We start from the raw sequence: 12,909 nt of genomic DNA on the forward strand, positions 1-12,909 counted from the left end.
GGCTACGCTGACTTTGTTCTTGATAACACACAGTGGACCTACATCAAGCCATCACTGATTGTGAAAACTTCACACTAGACCTCAAACAGATTGGATTGTGGCCTCTCCACTCTTCCTACAGACTCTCTGACCTTGATTTCCAAATGAAATACAAAATTTATATTCATCTGAAAAGAACATCTTGGACTACTGAGGAACACTCCAGTTCTTTTTCTCCTTGGCCCAGGTAAGACGCTTCTGGCGTTGTCTATTGCTCATGAGTGGCTTGACACAAGGAATGCAGCAGTTGTAGCCCATGTCCTGGATACGTCTGTGTGTGGTGGCTCTTGAAGCACTGACTACAGCAGCAGTCCAATCCTCGTGAATCTCCCCCAAATTTTTGAATGGCCTTTTCTTAACAATCCTATCAAAGCTGTGGTTATCCCAGTTGCTTGTGCACCTTTTTCTACCACTCTTTTTCCTTCAACTCAACTCTCCATTAATATGCTTGGATACAGCACTTTTTGAACTGCCAGCTTATTTAGCAATGACCTTTTGTGCCTTATCCTCCTTTTGGAGTCTATCTTACTACCTTCTGGACATCTGTCAATTCAGCAGTCTTCCCTGTGATTGTGTACCCTATTGAACCAGACTAAGGGACCATTTTAAACGCTTAGAAAGCTTTAACAGGTGTTTTGTGGTAATTATTCTAATTTTCTGAGATAATGACTTTTGGGTTTTCATTGGCTGTAAGCTATAATCCTTAATATTAACAGAAATAAACACTTGAAATAGATCCCTCTGTGTGTAATGACTCCATATAATATATGCATTTCACATTTTCTATTGAATTACTGAAATAAATTAACTTTTTGATGATATTCTTATTTATTGAGATGCACTTGTATTTTCTCTGAACCACCGGAGAAAAATATACCTGACTGCGATCATACTGCTCACAGTCTTGGCAGCATTAATCAGATGACAGGTTTCTTTTAAATATAGAATCTATAATGGGAAAACACAGTTTTCCGAAGCAAGTATAACACAACGTAAAAAAAAATTATTTTTTTTCTATAGGCGCTAGGAGAACCCTTGTATCGTGTTAGTACAGGAAATTATGAATATCGCTTGATACTGAGATGTCGACAAGAAGCACGTGCACGGTTTGCAAAGATGCGAAAAGATGTCTTAGAAAAGATAGAACTTCTTGATCAGAAACATGGTGAGAATAATATGTGAAGCTTCTCATTTAGGTGGTTATTGAGGTTCCCATACTGATAAAGAGCTGCTTTGACAGTTAAGCTGGTCGTGGTTACAGCAGCATTATATTGAAGATACTGGTCTATACGGCAGCTTTCCAATTAGTTGCAAAAACGGGGTGGTAGGACTTCGGGAAAGGGCCTTTATTAGACATGACAAGGTAGGATTCTGATCTTGATACTGAATATTCAATGCCTGTCTGATATAAAGGCTTATGTACAGGGCCATGTGATGAGCTATATATATATATAGCCAAGGAGCAGATCCTATCTTGTCAATGTGCACTAAATATGCAGTGTGTTCATACAAATTGGTGAAATAAAAAAAGGAAGTCTTTGACAGGTTGCCTTAATGTATTACTTTTTTGTTCTTTGCTTGGCGGTTTCCTTAACTTCCATTACAGTTAATAGTTAGCAGTGCTTGTGTGCCCCCTCCATTCATTCTTTGCCTGGCTGCGGTGGCCAGTGGATCAGGGGACCTCAATCTCCACGTAGGTATGAATCAACATTTTAATATATATGAATTTGCCGTGACGGTTCCCAGGAGGGTCCACTGCAGACAAAAGCGCATCACTTAAAGGGGTGGTTCACTACTTAGCATAGTGACCACACATCGATGTAAACCTCATAATGAAGGCTTTTTCAAATACCTTGTTTAGTCAATTGTGCCTGTGAGTGGCACTATTGCGGTCCGCTCATCCCCATCACATGACCCCCGGTCTCCGTGACCTCTGAGATCTGGTGATGTTACGTTAACTTCCAGTGACCCAATATCATTGAGACGGGCCCCAGTCTCCCTGAGTGACTGGGCTGTGGACAAAGTTTCATCGCTCGTCACAGCCTAGCATCTCACTCGCACTCTCCTTCACTGCAGAGCGCTGCAAGCAGGAGCGATGCTGGGCTGTGACTGGGGCCACCTCAGTGATGTTGTCATGTCAATTTCCAGTTGACCCATCACCGGATTTGTGATCACGGAGCCTGGGGTCAAGTGATGGGGATGAGTGATCCACAGTATCACTGCTCACAGGCACAATTGACTAAACAAGGTATTTGAAAAATCTGTATTGCAGGCCTTTTTACGCTACAGATTTTCCTCCACATGGTGTAGATGAGTCTTCTACTTAATTTGTCATGTCATGCATTCCCCTCTGTTATCTCAATGTCTCCCGTTTTTTATTTAATTTATTACTTCACTTTGTCAAGGGACTGGTCAGTGCTCATATTGCAGCAGTGGCTGGTCCCCTTGGCAATGAGCTGTAAACTGAGAAGAAGGGGAAATTTGGGGAGAATGTAAGGGAATTTAAACAGGAAGTATAATGCAGTTCCTTTTTAGTGAAGCGGTCTGGGATCTTGGTCCCGACTCTGAGTTGTACAGAATTCCTCCTGCGCATGCACAGTAGTGCAGGAGACGTTTTTATGCTGCTCCCACTTCCCAGTTGTCGGTCCAGAGTGTTGGAAATCATGGCTGACCACGTTCTTCATTAACTGCAGAGCATCGCTAATATTACTCATTGGCTTCCTTCTGCTTATCAGGGCTTTATTAGTCTGACCAGAAGCATGATAACACCGCTCACTTCCCATCACTCAAGTAGGAGTGCCCACTCCACAGCCTCCAGGAAGTCTACCGTGCTTCTGAAGATGAGAAGAACCTTCTAAAGAGGTTGAGATGGAATATCTGTTAGTATACTACGGCCAAAGGTGGCTGGGATTACAGAATCGGATGTGCAGGTGGCTTTTTCTATAATCCCAGCCACAATATATGAGTAACTGAGATGGGAATGCCCCTATGTCAGAAATACGCAACTGCCTTCCCACTTAGAGCTGTTACTTTGGGAAGTGTACAATGCCATATCACAGGGTCATGTAGGGGCTACATTGCAGTAAATTAACCACACTCTCTTGGAGCCATAATACAACGATGTGCATAAAGCTGTTTAGTTCAATTGTTTATTCTTGTTTACTCAGGGCGTGTAATCTGTAATTTTGATACTAATTGTGGTATGTGTTCTTACTCTGCCTTTCTTCAGTTCAAGATATAGTGTTCCAGCTTCAGCGTTTTGTTTCGGCCATATCTAAATATGACGATCAATGCTATGGTGTTCTGAAGGAGGCAGATATTTTCCCAATTGAAGTGGACCTGGCCCATACTACTCTTGCTTATGGCCAGAATGATTTATTCAGAGATGAAGAAGAAGACATGGAGAAGAGGAAAGAAGAGGAGAAAGGAGAAAAACTGATAGATGATGCATAGCATATGAAAAGATGATTGCCTTATTTAATGTTCCTTTTCTTTGTGTTTAAAAATAATTGTTCTAAGTTATTTTTTTCCTTTTTTTTAACTTAAGGATACTTATAGGCAATTTTCAAAATGTGTTTTAGTAAAACTAATACATGTTAAAAATGGAGGAGTTTCCGATGGTGACAAAATATATGTAGGTCATTTTCCAAGGGTTCTATAGAAAATGAAAGCTGGAACCTGTCTGATCTGAACAGTTCCTCCACACTTTGCTAGTTTTGAAAGATCACCCCCCCCCAAAAAATGTTTTCTGTCGGTAAATTGTTAAAGGGAATCGGTCAGCTGGATTTCATACCCAAAACTATTTATATGTACCAGTTACTCTTTCAAAGACAAGTCCAGCAAAACCTTTACATTTATAGTCCATTGTTCTATTATTGTGAAATCAGCATTTGAATTGATATTCCATGTTTTTCAGCCTCATTTGTATATCTGATGTCTCGGTCACTCTGGCTCTATTCCCAGCACTGCTTCCTCCTTATTGAGTTACTCTACCTTAAGTCACACAGCAAAGATGTTCTTAATCAAGCAGGCAGAGAATAGAGCTGGCGTGACAGAGGCGTCAGATCTACCATAGACATTTTCATGTTAACGCTAATGCTGATTTCCAGTAATGAAGGAATGTACTAGCCATGTAAAGGTATTTACTGGTCTTGTCTTTCAAAACATTACATGTATATATAAATAGTTTGAGGCGTAAATTCCTGACAGATTCACCTTCAGTTCTCCTTCACACATTCATATACAACATGTATGTGAAAAATTGCACCATGTCACTTTGTGTTTTGCATCCATGTGCTCATTTTTACGTCATGTGTCATCAGTGTTTTTCACAGATGGCTAAAGAAATAACAATGCTTCTCCTATACTTTGCAAGTTAAACACGTACAGCAAACAGATACATCCATGTGCTGTGTACGTGTTTTTCACAGACCCATAGACTTGTATAGGCCCTTGTCATCTGTGCTGTTGGAAAAAAAAACGGACATGTGTTTCCCACGGACACACGATCTGTGTAAATCACAGACATGAACAGTCCCATAGCTTATTATTGGCACTTGTGGTATTCATGAAGTAAATGGATACCACACATACTGGAAACACAGATGTGTGAAGGAGGCCTAAAGCTGTATAGTCTATGCTGTTATAAGTAGCAAGAGTTTTATTTGATTGGTAATCACATTTTATGAAAGTGCATGATTATATATTCTCTGTAAATAAATCAAAAAGCTCCCATATGTCAGAACGTAGTAAAACTTTATTAACATGTGCTTTAACTTTTATATTCATGACAATAAATATTTATAGTGAATCTCTAACCAGGATTGTGCTTCCCAATCTGAGGCTGCATAAAATAGAAACAGATGCCCTGATTCCAGCACTGTCACTTACTGATCTTCTTGCTTCAAATAAAACCAATTTATTTTGTAAAAAAAAAAAAGCATTTTTTTTTTAGTATAAAAGTAGTCAAACCTAAAGAAAGTTATATCAATCTGGTATCGATGTGATCGCACTGACCGGAGGAATAAATCTGCTCTGAATGGAGTAGAAAAAAAGTAATGAAATTGGGGGTGGTACGGGGGGAAGGGTTAGGACAGTTAATACAGTAAGCAGGAATACAGGTACAGAGTCATACGTAACGTGCATGTACACTAATGCCCGAAGCCTCACAAATAAGGTGGAGGAATTAGAATTAATATTGTTGGAAGAAAATTATGATATAGTGGGGATTTCAGAGACATGGCTGGATGAGAGCTATGACTGGGCTGTTAATTTACAGGGTTGTAGCCTATTCAGGAATGACCGTACAAATAAGCGAGGGGGAGGTGTGTGTCTATATGTAAAATCATCCTTAAAACCCATCCTGCGTGACAACATATGTGAGGGTACTGAGAATGTAGAGTCCCTATGGGTGGAGATAAGGGGGGGGAGAATGAATAATAAAATACTGATAGGGGTGTGTTATAATACGCCGAATATTATGGAAGAGGTAGAGAATCTCCTCATAAAGCAAATTGATAAAGCAGCGAGTCTCGGAGAGGTAATTATTATGGGGGACTTTAACTATCCTGATATAAATTGGGGAACAGAAACTTGCAGTTCCAGCAAAGGAAATAGATTTTTGATAACAATGAAAGATAATTACCTTTCACAAATGGTACAGGACCCCACAAGAGGGGGAGCACTACTAGACCTTGTACTAACCAATAGGCCAGACCGCATATCAAATATACAAGTTGGGGGTTACTTGGGAAATAGTGATCACAAAATAATAAGTTTTCATGTATTCTTTAGTAAGATGTCTAGTAGAGGGGCTACAAGGACACTAAACTTCAGGAAAGCAAATTTTAAACGGTTGAGAGATGATCTTAGTGCAATAAACTGGGATGATGTACTAAGTAATAAAAGTACACAAAGCAAATGGGAGACTTTTATGAGCATTCTGAATAGGGCTTGTGAAAATATACCCTATGGGAACAAACATGCTAGAAATAGGAGGAAACCCCTATGGCTAAATAGAGCTGTAAGGGAAGCAATAAAAGAAAAACAGAAAGCCTTAAAAGAATTAAAGATGGTAGGTAGTCATGAGGCATTATATAATTATAGAAAATTAAATAAAATATGTAAAAAGCAAATTAAGTTAGCTAAGTTTGAGACAGAGAGACTCATTGCGAGAGAAAGTAAAAATAATCCTAAAATATTCTTTAACTACATAAACAGTAAAAAACTGAAAAGCGATAGTGTTGGCCCCCTTAAAAATAGTCTTGGTGAAATGGTGGAAGGGGATGAGGGTAAAGCCAACCTGCTGAATGACTTTTTTTCTACGGTTTTTATACAAGAAAATGCCATGGCAGATGACATGACCAGTGATACCATAAATTCACCCTTGAATATTACCTGCTTAACCCAGCAGGAAGTACGCCGCCGCCTCGAAATCACTAAGGTTGACAAATCTCCGGGCCCGGATGGCATACACCCCAGAGTACTACAGGAATTGAGTTCTGTGATAGATAGACCATTATTTTTAATCTTCTCAGATTCCTTAATAACAGGGTCGGTACCGCAGGACTGGCGCATAGCAAATGTGGTGCCAATATTCAAAAAGGGGACAAAAACTGAGCTGGGAAATTATAGGCCGGTAAGTTTAACCTCTACGGTTGGTAAAATCCTTGAGGGTTTCTTGAGAGATGCTATACTGGAGTATCTCAAGAAAAATAACCTTATGACAGAGTATCAACATGGGTTTATGAGGGATCGATCCTGTCAAACTAATTTGATCAGCTTCTATGAAGAGGTAAGTTCAAGCCTGGACCAGGGAAATGCAGTGGATGTTGTGTATATGGACTTTTCAAAAGCTTTTGATACGGTGCCACACAAAAGGTTGGTACATAAAATGAGAATAATGGGGATAGGGGAAAATATGTGTAACTGGGTTAAAAACTGGCTCAGTGATAGGAAACAAAGGGTGGTTATTAATGGTACGTACTCGGACTGGGTCTCAGTTCATAGTGGGGTACCACAGGGGTCAGTATTGGGCTCGCTTCTTTTCAACATATTTATAAATGACCTTGTTGGGGGCATGCGGAGTAGAATTTCCATATTTGCAGATGATACTAAACTCTGCAGGGTAATCAATACAGAGGAGGATAATTTTATATTACAGGGAGATTTATGTAAACTGGAGGATTGGGCTGAGAAGTGGCAATTGAAGTTTAATGTAGATAAATGTAAGGTCATGCACTTGGGTAGAGGAAATAACATTTATGATTATGTACTTAATTGTAGAACACTGGGTAAGACAGACAGAGAAAAAGACTTGGGTGTATGGGTGGATGGTAAACTTCACTTTAGTGGACAGTGTCAGGCAACTGCTGCCAGGGCTAATAAAATAATGGGATGTATTAAAAGAGGTATAAGTGTTCATGAAAAAAATATAGTTCTACCTCTGTACAAGTCACTAGTGCGACCGCACTTAGAATACTGTGTACAATTCTGGTCACCGATATATAAGAAGGACATAGCTGAACTGGAGAGGGTGCAGAGAAGAGCGACCAAGATTATTAGAGGAATGGGTGGGCTGCAATACCAAGACAGGTTATTAAACTTGGGGTTATTTAGTTTGGAAAAACGAAGGCTTAGGGGGGATCTAATCACAATGTATAAATATATGAGGGGACAGTACAGAGACCTTTCCAAAGATCTTTTTACACCTAGGCCTGCGACTGGAACACGGGGGCATCCGCTACGTCTTGAGGAAAGAAGATTTAATCATAATCACAGATGAGGATTCTTTACTGTACGAGCAGTGAGACTATGGAACTCTCTGCCGCATGATGTTGTAATGAGTGATTCACTACTAACATTTAAGCAGAGCCTGGACGCCTTTCTTGAAAAATTTAATATTACCAGTTATGTATATTAGATTTTATGACAGGGTGTTGATCCAGGGAACTAGTCTGATTGCCGGATGTGGAGTCAGGAAGGAAATTTTTTCTCCATTGGAACTTGTTTGCCACATTGGGGGTTTTTTTGCCTTCCTCTGGATCAACATGTTAGGCTACGGGTTGAACTAGATGGACTTAGAGTCTCCCTTCAACCTTAAAAACTATGATACTATGATAATAAAGCCAATTTTTCATTTGCTGCCTCCCAAAGATCGCAGTACGGCTACGGTGCTGCTCATTTATCCTGCTCTCTATGCTGAGCGCTTGCACTGCAGATTATGTGGAATTCTCTGAAAAATATGATACAGGAAAATTCACTGTAGTGAGTCAAAGGGAGTGACTTTGAACTCCCTTTTGGACTATGGTCTGGTGGTGACCATCTTTTTATGTGCCTTTTTTAGTTGTGCACAAAAGTGCAGGCAATGACCATTTAGTGCACCTGAACCGGAGTAGCTCTGCTGCCTCATTGTAGTGAAGGGATCTGTTGGGGGTTTCACTTGAATCACATGTTTCAGAGATGTAGATGGAACCATGATGTAAGTGCTCAGTATAGACCAGAGGATAAATGTGAATTGATCAAAAATGTTCTGTACTTTAAATTGCCATCATATAGGATTCAACTCATCCTTTAATAAATCCCCCACTCAGGCTGGTAATTTTGGTAACAGAAATATATAGGGGGCTTCCACAAAGGCTCTGGAAAAGCACTATAGCTACCTTCCCAAAAAGAAATCTAGCAAAATCTGCACTCCCAAATCCAAATGCTCCCCTGTTGTCTGAGCACCACAATGTGCATAAAGCACAGTTAGCATCCACATGTTTGGCATTATTGAAGTGAGGAGAACCCACTCAATTTACGGGGTGCATCTGTTCCAGAAACACACACTGGGCACAATGTACAGGCACTACAATGTACTGGGCACTAGTGATGGGTGACCTCCCTGATGATCGAGAGACTTGCCCGAGCTTTTTTGAAAGTCCGAGTTTGGGGCCGGGGATAACGAGAACTTGCGTCTGAACCCTGAGCATTGTCATTATACTTACCGGTTCAGTGACGCGTCCTGCACACCCGTTGTCTCCTGGCCGCTTCTGCTTCCGGGTCCGATCATTACGTTCCAGCGGTATTCAATGCACTGCTCGTCACTCTGCAGTCTTCGGCATTTTTCAGCCGTTTTCGCAGTGACGTCAGGGATCACCCGAGTCCATGGCTTAGCCATGGACTCGATTGAACTTTGACTGTCAGTGTTTGCCTGCTTCTCGCTCTGTAGAGACGTTTGTATGTACAGAGCGATGAATCAGAGCGGACATTGCTCTCCCTGGGGACTACGTTGGTCTAAGGATTTTTTTATAATTAAGATGGAGTCTCTAAATGTTTTTTTTTTGTTTTAAGTCTTGTATTTTATGTTTTTTTTACTGTTTATTAGAAATTCATGGTGGCCATGTCTAATTTGGCGTGACACCATGGCTTAGTACCAGCTGAGATTACAAAGCTGGTATTAACCCCTTTATTACCCAGCGTGGCACCGCCATCAGGGCCGCTGGACAAGCTGGGTAAAGCGCCTGGAAATGGCATCAAGAAACAATGCACCATTTCCAGGGCCAGCTGCGGGCTGCATTTTTTAGCGTGTGGGGCCCAGAATTCTTGGGCCTTACCACGCTGAGAATCCCAGCCCCCAGCTACCTGGTTTTATCGGACTGGCGATCAAAATATGGCAGGAGCCCACACATTTTTTTTTTATTATTTTTTTTAGAAAAGTAAAAAAAAAAATAATAGGCTTCCCTGTATTTTGACAGCGAGGCAGATGGAGGTGGCAGCCAGTAGCCATCCGCTTTATCTGCACTGAGAATCAAAAATACCATGGAGCACTGTTGTTTGTTTTTTTTTATTATTATTTTTTTTTACACTACTATATATATAGTGTGTGTGTGTGTGTGTGTGTGTGGTAAATATATATATTAGGTGGAGATACAGAACAGGGGTTTTTTTTTTGGGTGGGGGGGGCTGGTTCAGATTTGAGGACACATCAAAGTAACAGTAATATGAACTAAAGTCTAACCATGGCTGTGTGCGGCTGTTATAGTTCTCTAGACAGCCAAAGGTAGCGGAAAGTACTGTATGATCCATGCCTTGTTCATTTTAAGGAAAGTCAGTGCACCTCCAAGGCATAAAGGACAAGCTCGGGCCAGGTTTCTAATTTTGAGACCCAGAAGTTAAAAGGGGCAGACCCATTAGATTGCACCTCAAGATACGTGGACATGTAGTCTTGCACCATGTTCTGAAAACGTTGCCCCCTGCTGATTGGCGCTGTAATACATGTTGGTGCCCAATATTTTGGTGTGTTCATGAACTTTTACCAAAATTCGGTCAGGCCAGCCCTGCCGGAAGACATGGTGCGGGTTCCCAAACTGCTTTTGTGCCTTGCTTCTCTTCCTCATTCTTCCGCTGACTCCTCTGTAGCGGGTAGAAAACCTATGTTTAGTGCCTGCACGAATGCAACCTTATATTCTTGTATCTTGGTGTCCCGTTCTATGGATGGAATTAATGATGCTATGTTGTCCTTGTAGCGGGGATCCAGCAGCGTGGCCAAACAATAATCATCATTGTTTACAATCCTGGCAACTCTGTGGTCATTCTTCAGGCACAGCAGCATGAATTGGCTCATGTGTGCCAGGCTGCCTAGATTCAACAAGCTGTCCTCAGTGGGAAGTATAATGTCTGTTCTCTGTATCTCCCCAGCCACGCTCGAGTGATGCTCGTGACCTGCTTAGAGTACCACCCTGCTGGGAACACAGTTCATCTTCATTCTACTCATCATAATCATCCTCCTCATCCTCCAAAACTGTACCACCTTCCGAGCCTGATGTTGGTGTTAATGTTATATGTTCCTCCTGCTCCTCCCTCTCCTGCATCATGGACTTAAAAGTTGCTCGCAGCAGGCATAAAATTGGTAAAATGACGTTGATTGTGGCGTCATCTGTGTTGACCATGTTGGTGGCGATTTCAAAGCAGGGTGTTAAAAATAGGATTGACGAAAAAATATGCTTAGCCAGTATATTAACGATTGGAGAGAAATAGGTGCAAAAGCATATGTGGATTTATTCAATAAAAGTTAGTCATTACAGAAAAATAATGTTTTGGCTTTAGTTAGTTAAGAGAGATAGGAAAAAGATAGAGAAAAGAGTCCATTGTCTTACATAGCCGTGATGGTGTGATAAGCCGTTGTCTCTCTCTGGTTCGTCTGGCTGAGAATGGTCCCATTCTCACCCTTTGAAGTGTGGTTTGCTTAAATATAATTAAACCCCACCCCCTGATTCTCCTTGTCTCTTTAAATGGTCTTAAACATTATTTCAATCATTTTTAGCTATGGCATTATGCCATATCACGTGGTCCAAAATCTGCAGAGCAAGTGTCATGCGCAGTACAGACTTGTAAAACTAAACCATTTTACCATTTACCATAGAATGTATAGAACCCTTTGAAGCTTGCTGACCCTTAACCTTAGTGTAACACTTAAGCTGGGGTCACACTAAACGACAGCGACAACGACGTCGCTGTTACGTCACCATTTTCTGTGACGTAGCAGCGACCTTGTAAGTCGCTGTTATGATCGCTGCTTAGCTGTCAAACACAGCAGCCGAAGCAGCGATCATAACGACACGAGTCGCTGTGCTGCAACATGTGCGGAGAGCTGTAAACCGCGGCGCCATTGAGCAAAGAGGCTTGCGCCTTGGCTTGAAATTTGTGATTGAAATCTCCCGTCAAGCAGCGCCACACTTGGCGGATTGTTCTTGGTCGACCGTGGCAACCAATGAGCTGCGATGACTTTAAATGAAGTGCGAACAACGTTCATTGGTCGCCACCGATGGCGCTCAGCCAATGAACAAAGCTCTTTGCTTGGAACAGAGCTGAGCCACCATACTGTACAAAGCACTAAGCCAATAAATAGTAAAGAAAGCACTAAGCCCCTATATACCGTATATAGGAATGAGCCCTTCTATACAGTATATAGGACTGAGCCCTTCTATACAGTATATAGGACTGAGCCCTTCTATACAGTATATAGGAATGAGCCCTTCTATACAGTATATAGGACTGAGCCCTTATATACAGTATATAGGACTGATCCACTATATGCAGTATATAGGACTGAGCCCTTCTATACAGTATATAGGACTGAGCCCTTCTATACAGTATATAGGACTGAGCCCTTATATACAGTATATAGGACAGAGCCCTTATATACTGTATATAGAACTGATCCACTATATACAGTATATAGGACTGAGCCCTTCTATACAGTATATAGGACTGAGCCCTTCTATACAGTATATAGGAATGAGCCCTTCTATACAGTATATAGGACTGAGCCCTTCTATACAGTATATAGGACTGATCCACTATATGCAGTATATAGGACTGAGCCCTTCTATACAGTATATAGGAATGAGCCCTTCTATACAGTATATAGGACTGAGCCCTTCTATACAGTATATAGGACAGAGCCCTTATATACAGTATGTAGGACAGAGCCCTTATATACAGTATGTAGGACTGAGCCCTTATATACAGTATGTAGGACTGAGCCCTTCTATACAGTATATAGCACTGAGCCCTTCTATACAGTATATAGTACTGAGCCAACTTATGTTATGTGCTGCACTTACCAGAGGGTGAGGCAGCACCCAAGTCCGCAGGGGAGAATGACCCTGGGCTGGTGGACCCAGACGATGCCGCTTCTGGAGGTGGTGTGGAAAGTGGAATATTGGAACGTCTGTTGGTGGTATAGCTGGTGGAGCTGGAGGCGGCCTTGCAGGTGGAGCTGGAGGAACTGGAACATCTTCTGGTGGTCCTAGGGATAGGTGTTAGCTAATATTTAGCGGAATTCTAATTTAAGTAAGTAGATTATTATAGTTTATTATAGTTTAG

General features: G+C 41.3%; 1 protein-coding gene across 2 annotated transcripts in view; it reads left to right on the forward strand.

Moving 5' to 3' along the window:
• The window catches only part of PICK1 (protein interacting with PRKCA 1), a 129,124-nt gene extending 124,158 nt beyond the window's left edge, over positions 1-4,966 (forward strand). For both annotated transcript variants that reach the window (XM_075321938.1, XM_075321939.1), the window contains exons 12-13: positions 1,060-1,204; positions 3,269-4,966. In XM_075321938.1, the coding sequence (XP_075178053.1) occupies positions 1,060-1,204; positions 3,269-3,492 (369 nt within the window). In that variant the 3' untranslated portion in view covers positions 3,493-4,966. The remainder of the gene's footprint in view (positions 1-1,059; positions 1,205-3,268) is intronic.
• The last annotated feature ends 7,943 nt before the right edge of the window (positions 4,967-12,909 follow it).

Source organism: Anomaloglossus baeobatrachus, chromosome 8 (assembly GCF_048569485.1).
Source record: "Anomaloglossus baeobatrachus isolate aAnoBae1 chromosome 8, aAnoBae1.hap1, whole genome shotgun sequence".
Classification (NCBI taxonomy): domain Eukaryota; kingdom Metazoa; phylum Chordata; class Amphibia; order Anura; family Aromobatidae; genus Anomaloglossus; species Anomaloglossus baeobatrachus.